This window comes from Phyllostomus hastatus, unplaced genomic scaffold, assembly GCF_019186645.2.
Source record: "Phyllostomus hastatus isolate PE091 unplaced genomic scaffold, TTU_PhHast_1.1 phas_contig_98, whole genome shotgun sequence".
NCBI classification, from domain to species: domain Eukaryota; kingdom Metazoa; phylum Chordata; class Mammalia; order Chiroptera; family Phyllostomidae; genus Phyllostomus; species Phyllostomus hastatus.
In genome coordinates this window covers 644,663-667,183 of record NW_025333999.1, presented here as the reverse complement: position 1 = coordinate 667,183, position 22,521 = coordinate 644,663, and the positions used below count along the sequence as shown (strand labels likewise).

Sequence of the window (22,521 nt, the reverse complement as noted above, 5' to 3'; positions counted from 1 at the left end):
CCCGCCCTCATACTGCCCCCCCACCCTGCCCCACGCAGTCCACCCTACCTGGAATATCGTGTACATGATGCAGCTGAGGGAACGGCCCCCGGCATAGTCCGACACATGAAAGATGTTCAGGCCCCACTTGTTCAGGTTCTCCAGTTCCTGGGGGAGATGGCAGCCAGAGATCAGGAATCTGTGAGGCCCAGGGCCCTCCAAACTCTTTACTGCAAAACTTAGGTCTGCAGAAGGCACCATTATTGCTTATCCTGTGGGTGGCATGCTCAGCAGCACAGAATCTACTGCCCAGGTCCTACTGGACCGAGAAAGAACAAAGCAACCACAGCGACTGTCTACTGAGTGCTTATTATCTGCCAGGCACTGCACTAAGCACTTGGACTCACTTGGCAGAGGCAGAGAAGTGACCAAGACCTTGTAGCCACTGAGCTAAGCTGCTCATGGGCACCAGAAGGAAATAAACACAAGCCAACTTTCCATGTCTTCCGAGGATCTGGAACAGTGCCAGCACATAGCAGGTGCTCAATCAATGCTGGGTAGCACTGGCGTGTCAGCTCGCAGAAGGTTACTATACATGACAGCTCAGCAAGCCACTGAGAGTATCACGCCTATTGTACAAATCAATGTGAGAGACCCTTGCCTCAAGGTCTCTTGGAAGAGCCAGGAGCCAAACGCAGGTCTGGCCTGCAGTGCACACTATAGGGGCTCTGTCCAGGTCCCTTTTACTGGCCACTGCTCCCATCTCCAAGCTGCTGGGACTGTTGCTTCTAAGGCTCACAGCTGCCCCATTCTCCAGAAAACTGTTTTTGCCTCTGAAGAAACTACATGACGGGATGATGCCAACACCCTGGGGACCACTCCCAGCCAGTGACTGACACAGAGGCCAACAGTCTTCCCTCAAGGCAGGGTCAACTCCACCGTGCCGTTCACAGGCTAGCCCTCCCCCCCCGCCCCACACACACATGTGGGGTCAGGCCGAAGCAGGACTGGAGCTGAGACCACTGCCTTACTTAGCTCCTCCCTCTCCTGCTCCTCAGAGTCTCAGAAAGTTCGCATTATGCCACTGGCTTTTACGAAAGACCTACATTAGTACCTGTTTTTGCTAACTGGAAGAAACCCAAAGAGGATTTTTGCTTTTACAAAAAAAGGTAAAAATCAAAAACAGAAAACAGTGTTCAGCGCTTGTTTCGCAATAGCTGCTACAGAGGCGGCAGCATCCTGAGCGGGAGAGCAGCGCCGCCCAGCTCCCGCCCCGGGGACTGCACTCCGCACCCAGTATCCGGTCACCAGAGTTTTGAACTGAGTCTGCGAGTATCTGTGCTTTACCCAAATTTATTTTGTGCATCCATTAGCAAGATGTGTCCTAGGGTATTGGAGAAGCTTAAGAGAGCTCGTAAGGGTGTTAAATTTGGTGTAAAACTGGACATAATTGTTTCGATCATAAACAAAATAAAGACATGTTAATGATAACTGCTTCTTCATTTTACGTCATTTGTGTTTACGAAAGATTTCATGGGAATGCTGTGCTTTTTGGATAGCTGAGGGACCTGCACACCCCAATGTTTATCTCAGGCTAACCTAACACCCAGTCCTTCCCCAAGAACCCTGCCTCCCTTCAGCCCAGTCCCTGCTGAGTCCCCACCCACTTGGGCCAGGAGCTCCTCTTGATCTGTCTTCACCCCAAAGCGGGGTACGTTGGAATCAGTCAGGCTGCTACTATGCATCAGCTTCTTCACCCCCATGATCTGAGACATGGGCTGGAACTGTGACCCATGGGGCGGAGGCTGCTGGGAGAGTCTCTGGCGAGGTGCTTGCTGTTTTTCTCCATCCTTCATTGTGGGTGATGGGATCTCTACTTCATTCTGCTTGTCTGTAGAAGATGGAGGAGAGCAAGCATGGGTCCCCCTCAGAGACTCCTTCATCTGCCCTTCAGCCCCCATGCCATTTTCTCTGGGAAGTCTCACCCAGGAGGGCAGCTCCCTTCTGGGTATTATGCTGCTGGTTACTCACAGGCTGGACACCAGAGGGGATGTAGGAATTTTCTTGGAGATTGTGGGCTGCAGTAGGGACTTTAAGGCCTGCTAGAAGCTAGAGCTGCAGTGGCAATGCTAGAGAGAGCCACTGTCTGCCCTAATAGGCAGGGACCTTTCCCTGGATGGGAAGACACCTCCATGGTGACAGAGAATGCTGGTGGGGGTAGAGATTGCTGGAAGGAGGAAGGGACGGGTGGTTTCTCCATGGACCCTGACCCCTACCCTGTAACACCAGCATGCCTGGGAGCCAGACACTGGAGCCCTTTTCCTTAACTATCAAGGGCTTCCAGAGCCCAGCCAGGGCCACCCACTGTGACCTGGGGCCCTCTGGTTAATGACAGGGCCTAACCAGGATCATTTGCATGCCATGCTCCCATTGGCTGGATCTCAGAACTTGGATGCCACACCCCCACTGGAGGGAGTATTTGAAAATCAGAACCTTTTCTTAAGCTTTGTGGGGAGGGGCAAGTCTCCTGACTTTGGGAATCTTTGGTAATAAATTATGAGGGTAAAATTATCCTGAGTTTGTGGGGAATATCCTCAGCTTGGGCTCTTGGATTCAGAGGTTAGGATGAATTGGAGGTCCTCCTGAGCTTTGGGTTCCACTGAGTTAGTAAATTCTCCTAAATTTGGGGAATCTCTTCCAGGTTCTTATGCTTGAGAATTCTATTGAGCTGGGGTATCTAACGTTTGAGGAGTCAACTGAATTTGAGGGGGTCATAAAAATTTGGGGATTCTATTGAATTTTTGGGACTTTTCAGTTTGGAGGTTTTTTAAAGGTTCAGGGTCTTTTATGGATTATTCAGGGTAGAAATTCCCTTATATTTGAGAATCCCACTGAGTTTAGGCATCTTTCTTGAGTTTGAGGGGCCCTCATAAATTTTGGGAAGAATACAAGTTTGCAGTTTCTATTGGCTGTTGTGGGGATTTTTGGCTTGGAGGCATCCCCCCTCAATGTATTTATTTATTAAACCCTCACCCCAGGATATGCTTGTTGATTTTTAGAGAGAGGGGAAGGGAAAAGAGAAAGAAACATCGATCTGAGAGAGAAACAAGAAACGGTTACCTCCTGTACATGCTCCAACCAGGGATCAAACCCACAGTCCTAGCATGTGCCCTGACCAAGAATCAAACCTGTGATCTTTTGGTGTACAGGACACCGCTCCAGCCAACTGAGCCACCTGGCCAGGGCAGCTTGGAGGCATTTTCAAGTTTAGAAATTTTATTTGTTTGGGTTTTCTGGAGGGAGTCATGATTTTCAGAGTTCTGCTGAATCTGGGAGAGCTTTTCAGTTTGGAGAGAATTTTTAATGTGGGGTTTTATAGAAGTTGGGGTCCCACTGAATTTGGGAGCATCATGAGTATGGGAGCTCTTAAACTGGTGACTTTGACCTTTGGAAAGTTTCAAGTCAGGGTCTGTTGGGCAAAGGTGGGCAATATGACCCCGGGGTCTATAGGGACCCCTCCAGCCCAGGTGTGTACGCCTGCCTCAGGCTGCTCTTCACTCACCCAGGAACGTGGTGGAGATGTACTCAGAGACCTGGTTTCCTGACCTGCTCATCTCTGACAGGTGTGTGAGTTCACGGTTTAGCATCCTCTTGAACTAAGGTGAAGGAGGCAAGAAGGAAGGAATGATGGGGTCACAGAAAATGGGGGAAGTCAGCCTCACCCAAGAAACTTCTGAAGACCCCATGAGTCCCTCCCACTTCCTTGTTAAGCTAACAGCCCCCAGCAGGCTGCCAGAGGGGAGGGGTCAGCCCCTCTTCTCCTCCCAGCTCTGGATGGGGGTCCCCAGGCTTGAGGAGTCAGGATCCAGCATATCCCTCCTTGCCTGAGGAAGGGGGGCTCCCCTCCCCATACTCTCACACTCTTCCCCCTAAGGAGGAGCCAGAGGAACACCTGTGAAAGGGAGGGGCTCCTGACTAACAGGGAACCAATGGGATATCAGGAGAATCCCATTGCCATGGTGATGGGAGTCTCCTTAGCAACTCCCCCTCCAACCAGCTGCTGAGCTTGGGGGAAAGGGGGGCAGGCCGCAGGCCCCTTAACACTTGCCCTCCCAGAGCTACTGCTGGCCTCTGTCTCTGGAAGCATTGACACCATGCTCTGGGGGTCCTGGCCCCCAGCACCTAGCACCCAGCCCAGTCTGGAAGAAGGGAACACAGTTCCCAAGTTCTGGGTGAAGAAAAGGTTTGGCTGGGTCAGGAGACAATAGCGAGCTAAAGAAACCCTAGTTGGGTCACCCAGGGGAGGGGGTTCCCATATAGTCCCCTCTTCCCTAGCTACAGGGGGTGGCCAGATGCACAGATGAATGGAGTATACCCAGAACCCGGCTAAGGGGCCCTTCATGGTTCCCCCAAGCCACTTCACAGAGTATCTGCTGTGACATTGTGCAAGGAGGAAAAAGGGCATCAGCTCCCCACCCCCAAGCTTTGTCAAATCACCCCCAAAGCAGAAGCCAACTCTGATCACAGACACAGGAGGGACACTAGGCAGGAAGGGTGAACCTGAGAGCCCACACTGGATAGAGCGCTCACTCCAGCCAGTGCTGCCCGGAGACCTTGGGCACACATAAAGTGAGGGAGAAACACAGACACACGCAAGATGGACCCACAAAGTCACCAACCACACACAGACACAGATTCCTATGTAACATGGTTCACACAGCCCCAGACATGCAAATCAAGGGGCATGTACAGCACAGTGGTCACTGACACTCAGGGTCACATGTCCCAGAAAAATCACACAGTTTTGCACTCACAAACATGCCCAACACACAACACCACAATCAGAGCCATAAGACCTCAGACAGGGCCATGCCATGACCCAGGCAGACAAGCATACAGACAGACGGCCCCCACACCATCGCAGATACACACATATGTGCACTGCCAGTCACACCCAGAGAGACCCCACCCCTAGCCACCCACCATTTATGCCTAGCCCTGGGCCACACACAGAGCCACAGTTAGAAGCATTCATCTTCAGGCCACACACGTGCACAGCTGCACACACATAAGTCCAGACCAAGGTTGAAGGGTCAGAGGTCAGAGGGCCAAGCCCAGATCTCCTGACCATCTACCATTGTGAGGTCCCCTACCTGGTCCCACCAGCCCACCAGCCATGGTTTGGAGCAGGTCTCGCAGAAGAAATCCACCAAGGGCATCTTGGAGTCTTAGCCCTGCTCAGGGCTGCCACACACAGAGGCTGAGCTTGGGGAGTCCTGGGGTTAACAGCCGCCGTCTGGGATGGGGGTGGGGTGCTGGGCGGGTGGGCAGTGGAAGGGGGAGCCGCGGAGGGGCCTGGGCCGGCCCAGCGGGGCTGGGGGCTCCCTTCCCCTCCGCGCTCCCGGTAGCAGCCCGGGTTACATGGTCTGCCAGCCCCTGGCCCCTATGGGCCCCCCCACAGCAGCGACTGGAGGTGGCCAGGGACCTCTGCCCATGGAGGGGAAGGGTGAGGGTCCCAGGAGGCAGCTTCAGAGGCTCTGGGTTCTGTGTGTGTGCCTGTGTGTGTGCGTGCTCACTGCAGCACTGGCAGGCTGCATGTGATGTCAGCTGGTGCCGGGGGTGGGGGGGCGTTAAAGGGGCATCAGAGCCCACAGACCTCAGCCGGGACCCAAGTAGGGCCGGGAGAGGCAGGGCAGTACACACCCGCTCAAGGACATACCCCCTCATGGACACACCCAGAGACAAAGACAAACACTCAGATGCTCTGCATGCACACACATACAGACACTCTGAGACACACCTTCCACACTAACACAGTCGGCACTTGACACACTTGAACACACACAGATACCCAGGTGCTTTCAGTCCTGTGCACACAGTCACAACTCTGATGTGCAACACATTTATAGGTACACAGATGTCTATGCAGAGATACATATGCCTTCAGACATACCCCTTCCAAGAACACAGACCCACACCCAGACATGGAGACACACATGGAGGGACAAACACTGTGATACTGCACACACTTATAAACACATAGTCAACATACCTTCAGAGACTTTCAAACAAACACAAGCACCATGTGGCCTTAGGCACAAACATACCCTGACAGGTGCATAAGGGAATACGCACACACTCATATACACACCCATCATAGATACACACTCACAGATTCACATGCAGAGATACAGTCACATTCTCAGATGCTCAACACACCCTCAGGGACACAACTGCCCTCAGACTTGTAAGTTCCATACAAATCTCCACCCACAGGCATAAGCACCGCCCCAACACAACAGACCCCCCACCTGCACATTCATTTCCTGAGATGCATCCTCCCCACCCCACTGGCTGCTGCCACACCGCACAACTCCAGGAAGCGTCATTCACACTGCCTACTTTCTGAATGGTGCCCCTGGAGCTGTGCAATGCACAGTCTGCACGGCTGTGCACAGAAGCCTTGCACCCTCCCCTGCTGCCCTGCAAGCACACGTGAGTGCACACACACAGTCACAAATACACGGAGGTGCACGCTACAGGTGTGGACCAGCTCACTCCCGCACGCACTCCCGCATATTGCCTGTGCACACCCACACACCATCCATAGGTACACACCTCTACACCACTCCTGACAAACCTCTAGGTACACACCCAACCCTGCGCTGCAAATATGTAGCCAGCAAATCGAGAGCCACACAGACTCACAGTCACAGATACACACCCATAGACCATACAGGCACACAACCCCACCCCAAGAAAGATGAATGGCTATGGACAGATGTACAGTCAGACACACAGCCGCCTCTCCCCACTGCATCAGGCTCCCTAGGTCTTGGGAGAAGTTAAAATCCGTAGCAGCTAGAAGTTCCGGAGCTGTGCCCAGGGTTTGGTCCCGCCCAGGGCTTGCCCCACCCTACAGACTCTATCTACGGATTGGCCCTGCCCACTGACCCCACCCTGTCATTAGCTCCGCCCCAGGCCCCACCCCACAGGCCCTGCCCAGGGATTGGCCCGACCCCCGTGGCTGGTTCCGTCCCCAGGTTCTACCCAGCTGTTGGTCCCACCCCACAGGCCCCACCCAGGGGTTGGCCCCGCCAGGCAGCACACCTTGTGAGACGCCATCTCACTAACGGAGCGGTAGGTCTGCATGGTCTCTAGCTGCTCCAGACACCAGTCCAACTCTTCTAACGTCTCCCGGGCCAACTGCTGACACGTCTCTTCTGAAGAAGGGGCAGCAGGGGTGGTGAATGAGAGGATCCACAGGCAGACCCACAAAGGCCCCAGCCCACGGTGATGGCGGTCAACCAGGTGAGTGGGGTGCTAGGAAAGGGGATGAGTCAACGACCCTGGGTGAGGGACCCCCTCGGGACAGTAAGAAGGGCCCTTTTCCACTACCCCTGGGCTTATTTACCTGACAGCGTGGCCTTGCAGACCGGGGTTGGGCCACTCAGTGGGGATCGCCTGCAATGAAACGGATCTAGCGCCAGCCCTTCCAGGTCCCTGCCACCTCCTTTCCATGCATAGTGCCGATATTCCTTTTTCTGAGCGTTCAGTGCGTCCCAGGCATGTTGCCATGTACTCTAATTGCAGCCTTTCACAGAGCCCCACAATAACCCATTTTACAGACAAAGAAACTGAGGCTCAAGGAGGTGAACCAGCTCCCTGGAGGCTACATGGCTGATCAGCACTAGGGTTAGGTCTTATGTCTCCAAAGTTCCTGCTTCCTTGACCATCCCTCCCTGACTCCCAGAGGCACAGGTAGCCCTCAGCCACACCCCTGACCCAAAATAAGAACTATTCCTATTTAGTGAGCACTTAGTCTGTGCTGGGCAATGTTCAGCACTTTTAACACATCATCCTCTGGATCCCTCACAGCAGCCATCTAATGGAGGAGGTATTAAATTCCCATTTCATGGAGAAGGTACAGAGGCACCACAGGATGCTGTCTGCCCAGGAAGCTGGTATGAGGGCAGGAGTGGCCCGAGGCTGGGGCAGATGGCCACCTGTGGCCTCATCACCCTGTATCCAGACCCCTTGGTCTTTGTTTATAAGGTTTCTGTGTTGTGGGCATTGGAATTGCAATGGTTTACTGGCAAAGTGGGAGCTGTTGGCTGAATAGAGACTCAGAGAGATCAAGTGCCTGCCTAAGGTCACACAGCAGAGCTGAGAGTGGAACCCAGGTATGCTCAGCCTCATGATCATGGTCGCTGGGGCCCAGCCTGACTTACTTGTTGCTGGGAATGGGCACATTGGTCAGGAGGGAGAAGTTGCTGCGAACACTCCGGAGACTGGCCAGCACCTAGGACCGGGGTGGCAGTGAGGAGGGGGTAGCTAGGGCTGGACCCCTCCCCCAAGTGTGGGGAAGGTTTGGAGCCCCTTCCCTCCTTAGGAGAGGGGTCTTACCTGGGCAAATGGTGTCACGATGAGGTCCTCGGCATACCTATAATCAAGGACAGGAGTAGGTCAGGGGTCCTCACAGCAGGGTGCCAAAGGACCTGAGTGGACTGGGGTTGGGGTGCCAGAGGAGCAACTTTCTAGGGTGGACACTGTGGGGGTGGGACCCAGGGAGGCTGGTAGGCAGGGAGGGGGCTCCATGCAGTGGGGGGAGGGCATTTACACCTCACAAGGGTGAACACACACTGGGGCTGGTCCTGAAGGAAATGGAGGCCAGGGAGAAGGGTGCAGGTGGGTGGTGGAGAGGTGAACATACAGGTGAGAGCAGTGGGTGGGTGGGGAGGGGCGTAGGGCAGAAAAGGGCTTGTGGAGGGCCAGTGAGGTGGATACCTTGATGGGTAAGGGCAGGGCTGGGGGATTCAATGAGAGGGGAGGGGATTGAGCAGGTCTAGGGGATGCTCGTGCCTCAGTAGGTGGTCATGGTAAGGGAGGCTGACTTAGGAAAGGCTGGAGGAAGCTCAGCAGAAGTGGACACTGTGGGAAGAAGCTGTGGTAGGGAGGGGCTCAGTGGTGGGGTGGGGGGGTGCTGCTCTCTCCTTGTTAGAGACACAGGCTAAGGTGGGGCCAGGCCCCAGCAGCCAATGTGTAGGGTGGGGGGGTGGGGACTACATGGACAAGAGTGGGGCCTGAAACTGAGGGAGGGGCTCAGTGTGGCTGGGTGGGGGGCAGAGATGGGGGGTACTCACTGGGTGGACATGCTACAAAGAGACTAAGCCCTTGGTAGGGGGAAGGGGGCTGTTTACCCTTCTCTGGGGAGGACAGGTCTGGGGGCTTGGGCGGTGCCCCCCTCCTTGCTGGGAAGGGCAGCTTGTGATAGAGCCAGGCCTGGAAGAGCTGGCCGGTGGGATTAGGGAGTGCTCACGCCTCGCTGGTGACTGACGAGTTCCGGGACATGGTCTTGGGTGACATGTCATAGTCGCTGTCTGAGCGGTAGAGGAAGGACTCACGGCGCTGGCTGGTGGCCACCCCAGCATGCAGCACAAGGCCCGGGCTCGCCTGCGAGTCCAGGGGGCTGCGGCCGGGCGATGGTGTGGGCCCATTCTCTGCCTCGAAGCTGCAGTGGCAGGGAGAAATGCAGTCAGGGGCACTGACATGGCATTGTGGAGGTTAAGAGAAACAAGGGGGCCAAGGGAATTCCTGGCAGAGATGAGGGGTAGATAAAGGACACTAAAGAGAGAGACACCCCAAAAGAGTTGGGAAACAAGGAATTGCAGAAATCAAACAGTTACTGAGAGACTTTGTGAGCCAGGCCCTGTTGCAGGTGCTGGCAATAGTGCTGTGGCCCAGACAGAACGTGACTTGCCCTCACAGAGATGACATGGGGAGGACTGGCTAAACAGGTTAACGTAGTAACAGTGCGCACCCCAAAATTTGAGGGGTCCTCCTTGGTGCTGCACCTCAAATCAGCCCCACCGCCCAAATCTACTCAGAATTGGTACACTTCTCAGCCTCTCTTTGGCCACCATTCCTGATCACTTGCCTGGACCAGCGCAGTCACCTCTGGTCTGGCCCTGGCTCCAGTCTTATTTTTTTTTTCCAGAGAGAGGGAGGAAAAGAGAGAGAAACATCGATCAGCTTCCCCACCCACATACCCCAACTAGGGGTTGAACCCACGACCTAGGTATGTGCCCTGACTAGGAATCAAACCTACAACGTTATGGTGCACAGGACAACGCTCCAAACAACGGAGCAACCTGGCCAGGGCCCTGGCTCCTGTCTTTGCCCCTTGGTCTGTTTCCCCCTCAGCAGCCAAAGGAGCCTGTAAACACTCGAGTCAGGTCACATCCCTCCTCTGCTCAGGACCCCAGCTTACTCCATGAGGAAAAGCCAAAGTCCTCACTACATCCCACAAGGCGCTGCCCCGTGACCTCCCACTCTACTCTTCACTCATTCTGCTCCAGCCACAATAGCCTCCTCACTATTCCCTGGACATTCCACACAGTTTCTGCCCCAGGGCCTTTGCACAAGCTGTTCACTCTGCCTAGAACTCTAGTTGCTCCCTTTTCACCTCCTTCAGGCCTCAGCTCAAATGCTGACTCCTCAGGAAGGCCGCCCTTGATCAGTGTGTCTAAAACCCCCACGCCTGCCCAGATATTTCATATTTCCCTTTCTTAAAGCAACTGTACCTCTTGAACATAATCTATATTTAACTTCCGCATTGTTTGCTTTCCCTTATAGAACGAAGTACTGCGGATCAGGGATTTTTCTCTGCTTTTGTTTACTGCTGTATCACTAGGGCCAAGAACATGGCCTGGCACACAGTGGACACACAGCAAATGTTTACTGAATGAATCATAATATATGTAAATGAACACATGAACGCATGAACCGGATTGTGCCTTACAGAAATTAAACTGGGTGGATGACTGCCACTGACTGGAGAGCTGATTTCGGCTGCTTCAGTGGAAGCAGGCCTGTCTGAGGAGGGGACATCTGAGCGGAGCCGGAAAGCTGGCAAGGAAGGCCGTGGGTCAGGAGGTGGGAGGGAGCACGCCTGCGTGAGGGGACAGCAAGAGCAAAAGCTCTGGGGCAGGATTTGGGTTTCTTTTTAGGGCCAGCAGGGAAGCTGGTGTGGCTGGAATGGAGACACAGCCTAGGACAGAGACACAGCTACAGAGAAGGGAGACAGGGGTCCCCTGCCTGGGGGCACTGGCAAGACCAAGACCTTAGGGTGAAGCAGGGAGATGCTGGCTACATACCACTTCCCAGCTATCTGACTTGGAGAAAATAACTGAGGTTCAGTTTCCTTATCCACACAATGAACACAACAACCACCTGCCTCAAGTCATCCAGGTGAGTAGCATTAACACAGGTAAAATGCTCAGAACCATGTGCCTGGCACAGAACTCAGAAAATACTGGCAATTCTAAGTCCCCCAGCTCCATACGTGCCACTTGGGGAGTGGACTCAGCAAGGCAGTTGACACGGAGAACTGAGTTTGAGAATGGGAGTTGTGTGCCTGCAGTGTGAGAAGGCCACTGGCTGCTCTCACCACTGTTACAGGGAGGGGGTAAGACTAGTGAGTAGACTTCAGGCCACCCTCTGGGGGGTCCAAAGGAGTAGGGGGAGGAAACGGAAGCCCTCCTTTCCAGTCCTACCAATTGCAAGTCAGCATAAGATGGTATTTGAATAGTTCCCCTACTAAGAAATAAGTCTGAAGTCTCCTAGAACAGGCAAGTGATGACACCTGCCATATCTTGAGCTGTATTTCTAGTCTACTTCTGAGGTGTGGGGAGGATGGAGGGACTTCACTGACTCTTACAGAGGAAAAACAAAGTTCAGAGAGGAGAATGGTTATCAGTTCTGAGTCACACAGCAAGACCATGATGGGGTTAGAATTCAAAACCAGGTCTTGTGGCTCCTTAGACCAAAACATTAACTGGTGCCCTCTGCCCCCAGAACATATGGCCCCCATCAGAACATATTACTTCCATTAGAAAAAAAGGTTAAAAAGGGCCAGGCAACCAACACCAACACCGAAAGCAGAGTGGAGCTGGGGCCCAGAGTAATCAGATATTCCAATTTTAGGAAAGAAACCAGAAATTTTATTTTATTTTTTTTTATTTTTTTTTAAAGATTTTATTTATTTATTTTTAGAGAGGGAAGGGAGGGAGAGAGAGAGAGAGAGAGAAACATCAATGTGCAGTTGCTGGGGGTTATGGCCTGCAACCCAGGCATGTACCCTGGCTGGGAATCGAACCTGGGACACTTTGGTTCCCAGCCCGCGCTCCATCCACTGAGCTACGCCAGCCAGGAGAAACCAGAAATTTTAAAGTAAAAAATTCAAACTTCTTTAAAAACAAACTTCAGGAAAAAAACCCAAAATAAAAAAAATAAATAAAAACAAACTTCAGCACATCACCCAATCTACTTTCAGAGGCTGCTTTTCTTTTAAAGATTTTATTTATTTATTTTTAGAGAGAGGGGAAGGGTGGGAGAAAGAGAGGGAGAGAAACATCCATGTGTGGTTGTATCTTGTGCACCCCCGCACTGGGGACCTGGCCTGCAACCCAGGCATGTGCCCTGACTGGGAATCGAACTGGTGACTCTTTGGTTCTTAGGCTGGTGCTCAATCCACAACACCAGCCAGGGCTCTTCAGGCATGCTTTTAAACACAGAGTCATGATAAAGGTTACCTCTGAGGAAGTTTGTGAATGGATAGAGGAAGATAAGTAAAGAAGGCAAATGGATGTTTGTTATACTAGACTCCATATTTGTATATTTGAGATTCTTCATTAGTATTGTAATTTAAAAATAAATTACCAAACGAGTTTCATCATGAAGAAAAGTGAGGACAGTTTAAGGGACCTCTGGAACAACATCAACCATATGAACATTTACATCAAAAGGATACCAGAGAGAGAAGAGGGAGAGCGCAAGGGTTTGAAAAGCTATTTGAAGAAATAATGACTGAAAACTTCCCTAACCTGGTGAAGGAAATAGATATACAAGTCTAGGAAGCTCAGAGAATCCCATACAAGATAAATCTGAAGATACTCACACCAAGGCACAGCATAATTAAAATGCTAAAGGTTAAAGACAAAAGAGAATTTTAAAAACTGCAAGAGAAGAGCAGTAAATTACCTACAAGGGAGCTCCGATAAGACTGTCAGCTGATTTCTCAACAGAAACTTTGCAGGCAAGAAGGGACTGGCACAAAATATTCAAAGTGGGACCTATGAACTAGACTATGCTATCCATAAGGCTATCACTTAGAATCGAAGGAGAGATAAAGAACTTCCCAGACAAGAAGAAGCTAAAGGAGTTTATCACTACCAAACCAGTATTACAAGAATGTAACAGGAACTTCTTTAAGAGAAAGAAGGGGGGGAAAGAATATACAAATGAATAATAAAATGATAATAACTATGTACTTATCAATAGTCGCTTAAATGTAAATGGATTAACTGTTCCAATCAAAAGCTACAGTGGCTGAATGGATAAGACCCATACAAGAGCCATGCTGTCTACAAGAGACCCACTTTGGATCAAAAGACACACAGACTAAAAGTAAAAGGATGGAAAAAGATACTTCACGCAAATAGAAACAAAAAAGAAGCTGAGGTAGCAATACATATACCAGACAAAGTAGACTTTAAAACAAAGGCTATAACAAAGAGACAAAGAAGGACATTTCATAATGATAAAGGGATCAATTCAACAATGGGATATAACTCTTGTAAACAGTTACACACTCAATGTAGAGGCACATAAATATATAAAGCAACTATTGATGAATTTAAAGGAAAAGATCTAATGTAGTAATTGTAGGGGACTTTAACACCCCATTGATATCACTGGATAGATCATCCAGGCAGAAAATCAACAAGGAAACAGTGGCCTTAAATGGCCCATTAGACCAGATGGATTTAATTGATATTTTTAGAGCATTTCATCACAAAACAGTACAATATACATTCTTTTCCAGCACACATGGAACATTTTCCAGGATGGAACACATGTTAGGTCACAAAACAAGTCTCAATAAATTTAGGAAGATTGAAATCATATCAAGTATCTTCTCTAACCACAATGGTATGAAACTAGAAATTAATTACAAGAACATTGAAAAACACACAAAACCGAAGGCTAAATAACATGCTATTAAGCAATAAAGAAGTTAACAAGAAAAAAAAATAGAAAAACAGAGGAAAAAAGTTAATAAAGATCATAGAAGAAAATGTTTTGAAGATTTTATTTATTTATTTTTGGAGCAAGAGGAAGACATCACAAAGAGAAGACAATCCATCTCAGGGAGACAAAGAGGGAGAGAAACATCAATGTGTGGTTGCCTCTCGCACACCCCCAACTAGGGACCTGGCCTGCAACCCAGGCATGTGCCTTGACTGGGAATCCAACCTGTAACCCTCACAGGCGGCACTCAGTCCACTGAGCCACACCAGCCAGGGCAGATCAAGGAACAAATTAAAAGATACCTTGAGACAGTCAGGGCACATGCCTGGGTTGCAGGCCAAGTCCCCAGTAGGGGGCCCTTGAAAGGAAAGAAACCACACATTGATGTTTCTTTCTTTCTTTCTTCTTCCCCTTCCCCTCTCTCTGAAAATGAAATGAAATGAAATGAAATGAAATGAAATGAAATGAAATGAAATGAAAAAAAAATAAAAATGTTTGTAAACCTAGGCCTACAATCTTCCTTAGGAAAAAAAAATATCTTGAGACAAATGAAAATGAAAATACAATGGCCCCAAATCTATGGGACACAATAAAAGAAGTCCCAACAGGAAAATTCATAGTATTACAGGCCTACCTCTAGAAACAAGAAAAATCACAAATAAACAATCTAACCTTATACCTAAAGGAACTAGAAAAATAAGGACAAACAAAGCCCAAAGTGAGTAGAAAGAAGGAAATAATAAAGATCAGAGTGGAAATAAACAAAATAGAGTCTAAGAAAACAACACAAAAGATAAAATCAAACCCAGAGCTAGTGTTTTTAAAAGATACATAAAAATGATAAAACTTTAACAACACTCATCAAGAAAAAAGGGATCCAAATAAATAAAATCAAAATGAAAGAAGTGGCAATTGACGCCACAAAAGATTATAAGAAAATACTATGAATAATCATGTGCTAACAAATTGGACAATCTGGAAGAAATGGATAAATTGCTAGAAATATACGATCTTCCAAGACTGAGTCAAGAGGAAATGGACATTTGAGCAGACCAATAACTACTAGCAAAACTGAATCAGCAATAAAAAACAACTCCCAACACACAAAAGTCCTGGACTGCTGGCTTCACAGGTAAATTTTACCCAACATTCAAACATTTTTCTCAAACTATTCCAAAAAAATTCTAGAGAAGTGTCCCAAGCTCATTTTATGAGCACAGCACTACCTTAATTCTAAAACCAAAGACACTGAGAGAGAAAACTATAGGCCATTATCCCTGATGAACATAGGTGCAAAAATCCTCCACAAAATACTTGCAAACCCAATTCAGCAATACATTACAAAGAGCAAACACCATGATCAAGTGAGACCTATTCCTGGGGTGCAAGGTAAGTTTAATACACAAAAACTTACATAATGTGCCACATAACATAATGAAGGATAAAAATTGTATGATCTTTTCAATAGATGCGGTAAAAGTATTTTACAAAAACCAGCATCTATTTACAATAAAAACTCTCAGCAAAGTGGAAATGGAATTTATCTCAACATAATAAAGGTCATATATGACAACTTTACAGCTAATATCATACTCAGTGGTGAAAAGCTAAAAGTGTTTTCCTTACAACCAAGAACAAGACAGAGAAGTCCATTATCATGACTTTTATTCAACATAGTATTAAAAGTCCTAGCCACAGCAATCAGACAAGAAAAAGAAATAAAAGGAAATTGAAAAGGAAGAAGTAAATCTGTTATTAGCAGATGACATGATACTATAGAGAGAGAACCCTAAGGATTCCATAGAACTATTAGAACTAATAAGTGAATTAGTAAAATAGCAGGATACAAAAATTAATATTCAAAAATCAGTTGCATTTTAAAAAAGCATTTACTTATTTTTAGAGAGAGGGGAAGGGAGGAAGAAAGAGAGAGGAGGGAATATTGATGTGAAAGAGAAAATATCAATCAGTTGCCTCTTGCATGCTTCCAATGGGGGACCTGGCCCACAACCCAGGCATGTACCCTGACCAGGAATTGAACTAGCAACCTTTTGGTTTGTGGGATGACACCCAATCCACCAAGCCACACCAGGGCAATAAATAAAATCTTAAAAGAAACAGCAACCAGAAAAAGCCTGGCTGGTGTAGCTCAGTGGATTGAGTGCCAGCCTGTGAATCAAAGGGTCACCGGTTAGATTCCCAGTCAGGGCACATGTCTGGGTTGCAGGCCAGATCCCCAATGGGGGATGTGTGAGAGGCAACCACACATTGATGTTTCTCTCCCTCTCTTTCTCCTTCCCTCCCCCCTCTCTAAAAATAAATAAATAAAATTTAAAAAAAGAAATATAAGTATAGAATTACAGTGGAACTTTGGTTCTTGAAGTTAATTTGTTCTGGAAGGCTGTTGAAGAACCAAATTGTTCAAGATCAAGATGGTTCAAGATGGGAGACATTCAAGAACCAAGGTTTGACTGCATCATGTGATCCAGCAGTTCTACTTCTAGGTATATATGTACACTCCAAAGAATTGAAAGCAAAGACTCGGTTACTTGTACACCAATGTCCATAGCAGCATTATTCACAAGAGCCAAAAGGTGGAAATAACTCATGGTCCATCAGTGGGTGACTGGAATAGAGTGGTGGATATACATACAAAGGAATATTATTCTGTCTTAAATAGGAAGGAAATTCTGACACGTGCTATAACATGGATGAACCTTGAAAACATGGTAAATGAAATAAGTCAAATAAAAAAGGACATGTAGACCAATGGAATCCATTAGAGAGCCCAGAAATAAAGCCTCATATATACAGTCAAAATATTTTTGACATGTGTACCAAGACCATTCAATGGGAAAAGGAGTCTTTTCAACAAATGATGCAATCTGTTGTGGATTGGTGCAATTCTGCTCATACGAGATCCCTAGAGGAGTCAGATTCATAGAGATAGCAAGTAGAATGGTGAGTACCAGGGAAGTTAGTATTTAACGGGAACAGTTTCAGTTTTCGAGAATGAAAAAGTTCTGGGGTGGATGGTTGTGATGGCTTCACAACAATGTGAGTGCACTTGATACAAATCATATACTCAAAAATGATTAATGGAAATTTTATGTTATTTATATATTACCACAGTAAAAATTTCATATAAATGTATAATGTAAAGGAAGACTTTAATATGTTAACCTTTGAAAGAAATTAAAAAAACACACATTCTTAAGATGGAATACTTAATCAAGAACTTGAGCCTTTGAAGATAAAGCCCGGTTACTGAGCACCTGCTGTGTGCTGGGTGCCAGGTTAACCCTTTCAGGTGTATAGTGATAACAACACACTTACTGAGCACTTGGCATGGCATTGTCGAGTGCTTTATGCACATGAGCCCAGTATGTCTCCCACCAACTCTGTGAGTTGGGTTCTGTTAACATCTTGGTTCACTAAGAAGACAGGCACAGAAGGGCAGCAAGGGGTTGGTAGCCTCGTTGCCTGAAAATCCTGTCCTGTCTCCCAAGGTCCAGCCTGGATTTTGGGGTTCTTCTGAATGCCACTGTTTAGGGGAGTGGAGCTATCAATGTAGAGGGGACCCCTCCCCTGCCCCAGGAACTGAAGTGCAGTTCAGGGAAGGTGAGACCCAAGTCCCAGAGGGCAAACTAGTAGCATCTGGAGCAGATACTGCAGCCCCAGGGGACTCAACTCACTATAAGCAGGAGCCCAGAGGCAGGGATGGGAAGAGGCTCCCTGGGGCCCCACTGTTTGTGCTTCCAGGAGACATGTCCCCTAGGCTGCAGAAGGGGAGATGGGAGATTCGGCCTGTTGAATTGTAGCCTGAGAGTGAGGGGGTCTCAGCTACCCCTCAGAAGTGGACCCCCAGGCTGTGAGAATTGCACCCCTTCCTGGCCTGCAGCTCAGGGTGACCCCAAATCAGGCTGGAGGCTGCACTAGAGATGTCCCAGTGGGACACAAAGCCACAAACTAGAGTCAAGGACAGCCAAGAAGCCCTGACATCACAGCTACATGCCCAGACGCTCCACCAGAAGGGAAATGACCTGCACAAGACTCTCCCGGGAATAGGCTGACCACTTGGTGGCATTCTCAGGTCAAGTTGCTACCTGCCATGACCCCTCTAGTCCTGTCTGCCTGGGTTTTTGAGCATCAAATTGGCCCTCTGGAGGACTGTGCAGCCCAGGGACAGAATCAGGACTCAGAGAATTCTGCTGCAGGGCCGAGTGGGAAATGAACAAGCTGGGGTGAGGATTGGAGAGTGGCAACCAAAGGAGACATGTCTCAGTTGGTAAAACCATAACAACAATGGAAGTAGCCAACTGCTCTGGAATGCCACACATTAGGCACTGTGCTGTGCCTGGACACACACACTCATCCCATTTTCCAGAGAGAGACAGACAGACAGACACAGAGAGGATAAATATCAAATGTGTCTGGTGACAGAACAAGGGTGCAAACCCGGGGAGCCCTACAAATCTGCATGCTCAATCACTGGGGTCTGTCTCCCCCCAGGCAGGCTTGGCATCTCCCCAGGCTCTGTCCCACTCCGACTGACTCCCTCGTAGGAGGTGCCAGGCAGCCTTCATGGAAAGGCCTGGCATTTGTTTTGTGAAGGTCACACAGAGGTTAAGGGCAGGCGCCAGGTGACACAGTTGTCAATGGGGTTAACTGTAGGAGGCTGTTCCAGGGCACCCATGCATGTAGGTGGTCTGTGTGGATTTCCACACCTGTGTGTTTGAGTGGGGTTTGGGTGTTCACAGAGCTTGTGCAGATCTGTGTCTTTGAGTCCATGGAGTGTGTGCGGGTGTGCCTGTGGGCCTCACACGTGTGCTGAGACGGTCCCTGCTTCCTGAGTGGGTGTGAGGTGTGCTCCTGTGTGCGGCCATGTGCAGGTGGGAATTGGGCCTGGGCATGGGTTGCAGGGAGAGTGTGTTCCTGCAGGCAGTGCAGCATAGAGAGGCTGTAGAAGGCCAGGGCTTCTGTGTGCCCCCAGGGCCATGGTCAACTTTGGGGTTCTCTGTGTCCCCACCAGCCAGGAGATCCCGACTACTCTGTGTGTGGGTGTGTCTGTTTGTGTCATATGTAGCTGTGTAAGTGAAATGTGTGTATCCAGGTGTCTGAGGGGGACCAAGAATATTGCTAGAGTACCCCAATAATTCTGAGAACCTAAAGGCCACTTTTCCACCCTACCACTCTCCAGTAGATTCTAACTACCCCCCAGGAGTTCCAGAGGAACCTCCTCCCCACACCCGTCCCAGCTTGGTTTTCAGCTTGGCAGCCCCAGCAAGGAGGAAGGAAGGGTAAGGCCTGAAGGACCTGGCTAGAGGCTGGTGGCCTGGGAGTGGAGCCCAGGTGACACTGGACACTCATAGTTGCTCCCAGGGTGAATGCCAGAAGCCCAGGTTTAGGGGTATGAAGAGGGTGAAGGGATCCCATCTTGGGTAGGCACTAAGGGGCAGGACCCAGCACCCATTTTCAGAGACACCACCTGCAGGAAGCCCTCAGAAGCACCCAGATGTTTAGGACCAGGGAAGGGGATGGGGCTCCAGGCAGATGCTGAAAACCACTTTAGAGACTCCCCAAGGCAGATTGGGCACCCCCCCAACCGCTCAGCCAGAGCCCTTTGGTGGAAAAGGAGGGGACTGGCCTCGGGCCACCCACCTGACAGATCTGCCTGGAGGGTGCCAACAGATGTCCTCGTCGTTGAAGGAGAAGTGGACCAGGGATTCAGGGCCCGAAGAGGACAGTGCTAGGGCAGGGGTCCGGGGCCAGGGCGGGCCCGGTGGGCTGCACTGGAACGCACGGGCGCCGAGCGCCCTCCGGGCGCGCATGGGGACGGCTGCACGCACCGTGGTATTGCGCACACTGCTCGCCAGGCCTGAGGTGTCTGTGGTTGCCCGCAGCGGCACCGCCTCCACACCCGCCCTCCCCGGTGACTCCCCAGGCCATGGGCGTTTGGGCGTCCTCAAGTTTGCAGCAGCTCCAGGGCGGGCTCCAAGCTTGCCTCCTCCTGTGGGGCTTGGCAGAACTCTGCGCACACTTTCCACCAACCTCCCTTCTCCCGGGAGGCGCGGGGTGGAGTGGGGTAGTTCCCGGGGCTTCGGTTTCCCAAGCTTCGGGACCACCCTCATCTCCTACCTCCGCCTCTGGCTCCGCCTTCACCCCCTCCCAGTCCTGACGCCTAGCTGTGTGTGCCCTCTGGAAGTATCTCAGCGCCTTGTGCTCCTGGAGGGACAGGACGCCCGCACCCGGCGGGCGGAGTGCGGGGTCGGGTGACAAAAACCCGGGGGAGGGACAACGGATGCCGGAGGTGGAGCTGGGAGAGGCGGGGTGGAACAGAAACAGAAGAAACAGAGAGAAGAGGGGACAGAGACATTGAGAGAAAACGTAGAGAGGAACTGATTCCTACCCCCACTCCCTCCCCGGCCCCATGCGGGGCTCCCAGAGGCCCCGACCCTCCTCTTCTCTCTCTGCCCCTAGCTCTTCCGCCGGGTTCACGTCCTGTCCCCGGAGCACCCTCTCGCAGTCTGTGTCTCCGGACTCTGGTAATAAACCAGTGAGTACGGAGAGTAGGGGTAAAGAAAGGGTAAAGTGGCCAGCAGAAGACCCTCTCCCGACTCCTAAGAATCCCCAGCACCAGCCTGTGCCCAGGCTGCCAACCTCCGTTTCCAGAATAAAGGGACATTTATTGTCCCTTTATTCTGTCCCGGCATGCCTCTGCAGCCGACCCGGGTATGTCCAGGAAGGGAACTTCCATTTGCCTCGGTGCCAGGTGCACGCGGTGCCCAGGAGGGAGCCTGATGGCAAAGCAATACCGAGCGCAGCGCTGGTCCCATTTCACAGACCGTAGACCGAGGCCAACAGAACTGAACACGTGCGCTCAGATCACCCTGGGTGGCAGATTGGCCTCGCACGCTCAAAGCCTGACCGCAGCCTCAGGCTGCAGGAAATGGGAGGAGTGTGGAGTTTATTGAGCGCCTACTGCATGCCATATCAGATGTCTCCACGGCAACCCTGGCGGGCAGGAATGATTTTTTATCGCCGTCTTGTGACTGAAGAGGAAAAAAGAGGCTGGACAGAGCCAGCTACGAACTCCAGACATCTACGCACTCCAGGTGGCCAGGTGAGATTCGAACCCGCAACCACCTGGGCACACTTACCCAGCCCACGCCTGGCGGCCGAAATCCTGGAAACTGCGGAGAAGCCGAAGGCGCCTACGGAAAGTTGGGGACGGGCTGGCGAAGAAGACGGGCGAGGAGGGAGGTGAACGTGGCCAGCAGGGAGCCAGTGGGGCCAGGGACTCCGGCAAGAATGCCTCGTCCTCCGCCACCGCCGCCGGGAAGGCCGCCAGCTGCAGCTCGGGGATGCAGCCCAGGCGGCGGGGCCGCGCCATAGCCGGGGGTGGGGGCGGAGGGGCGCGGCCCGGCCTTGTGGGCGCTGGGGAGCAGCACCGCCCGCCCGCCCCACACGGCCCATGCAGGCGGGCGCCCAGCCCTGGGGCCCACGGGCCCCACCCCGCCCGGCCGCCTCGGCCCTTCCGGCTTCCCGCTAGGGCCGCCCCTGGGGCGGGGCGGGACTGGGACGCCCGCAGGGCAGCAGCGGGGACACCCCGAAGTCCCTCTGACGTCCTCACACTCTCCGGAAGCGTCTCTACAAACACCTGGCACACTCCCAAAAATCTATGGGGCATTCTCACAACCCCTAAAGGTGTCAAGAGGCTTCACAGACCCCGGGGTGGGGGGGGGGGCGGGGAGGCGGCCAAATCCTGCAGACATCCCCACAATCCCAGAGAGTGCCCTCTTATCCCTGAGACGCCCTCACACAACCCAAGGATACTCCCCCAAATCCCTGGGTTCTGAGAGGTTCCCAGATGTCCCTTAGTGGTGTCCTCATTGTTACTGAGACATCTGCACAAACCTCAAGGGCACCCAAAAATTCCATGATGCACCTACAAATGACTGGGGTGCTCTGAGAACCATAAGAAACTCCTTCATCTGGATCCCAGGACCACTGCTACAGCCCCTCAGATGTCCCCCTTGTCCCCTGAGTCGTGCAGAGACCGCTCAGAGTGCTGCTGGAATCTCCCACAGCCACAAACCATATGCACAGACATGGGCATGAAGACCCGGGAACTCTAGGGTCCTTCACAGATCCCCAGATGCTTTCACATTCCTTCAGAGTTCCCCTGATCCCTGAGTGGCTCCACAAATGCAGAGATTCCCTAACATAATCTCAGGGGTACCTTGAGACTCAGAGAGTCCTCCCATAACATGGAGATGCCCCCCAAATCCTGAGGTGCCCAATAAATCCCAGGGGCACAACTCCTGACAGTTCTACAACCCTAGGCTACTCCCAGAATCCAAGATGCACCCACAATCCTGGATAACTCCCCAGATTACCCACCTCAGCTTCTGAGACATGCCTTACAACTCAGGCACCCCTGGGTGATCT

At 50.9% G+C, this 22,521-nt stretch overlaps 1 protein-coding gene and 1 long non-coding RNA gene across 8 annotated transcripts in view; one reads left to right on the top strand and one right to left on the bottom strand.

The window, feature by feature from the left end:
* The window catches only part of PDE4A (phosphodiesterase 4A), a 38,783-nt gene that overhangs the window by 6,562 nt on the left and 9,700 nt on the right, over positions 1 to 22,521 (bottom strand). For 3 of the 7 annotated variants that reach the window (XM_045853038.1, XM_045853033.1, XM_045853034.1), the window contains 8 exons: positions 9,299 to 9,490; positions 8,386 to 8,422; positions 8,211 to 8,281; positions 7,394 to 7,443; positions 7,090 to 7,202; positions 3,542 to 3,635; positions 1,647 to 1,870; positions 49 to 147 (listed from right to left, as the gene is read on the bottom strand). In XM_045853038.1, the coding sequence (XP_045708994.1) occupies positions 49 to 147; positions 1,647 to 1,870; positions 3,542 to 3,635; positions 7,090 to 7,202; positions 7,394 to 7,443; positions 8,211 to 8,281; positions 8,386 to 8,422; positions 9,299 to 9,490 (880 nt within the window). Of the gene's footprint in view, positions 1 to 48; positions 148 to 1,646; positions 1,871 to 3,541; positions 3,636 to 5,132; positions 5,316 to 7,089; positions 7,203 to 7,393; positions 7,444 to 8,210; positions 8,282 to 8,385; positions 8,423 to 9,298; positions 9,491 to 19,731; positions 20,228 to 21,230; positions 21,581 to 22,521 lie in introns of those variants that run through there. The other 4 variants (XM_045853035.1, XM_045853031.1, XM_045853032.1 and 1 more) reach the window with 4 other exon arrangements.
* LOC123828248 lies at positions 7,156 to 10,727 on the top strand. Its single transcript, XR_006787452.1, has 3 exons — positions 7,156 to 7,290; positions 9,977 to 10,057; positions 10,615 to 10,727. It is a non-coding gene; the product is annotated as an uncharacterized LOC123828248 (long non-coding RNA).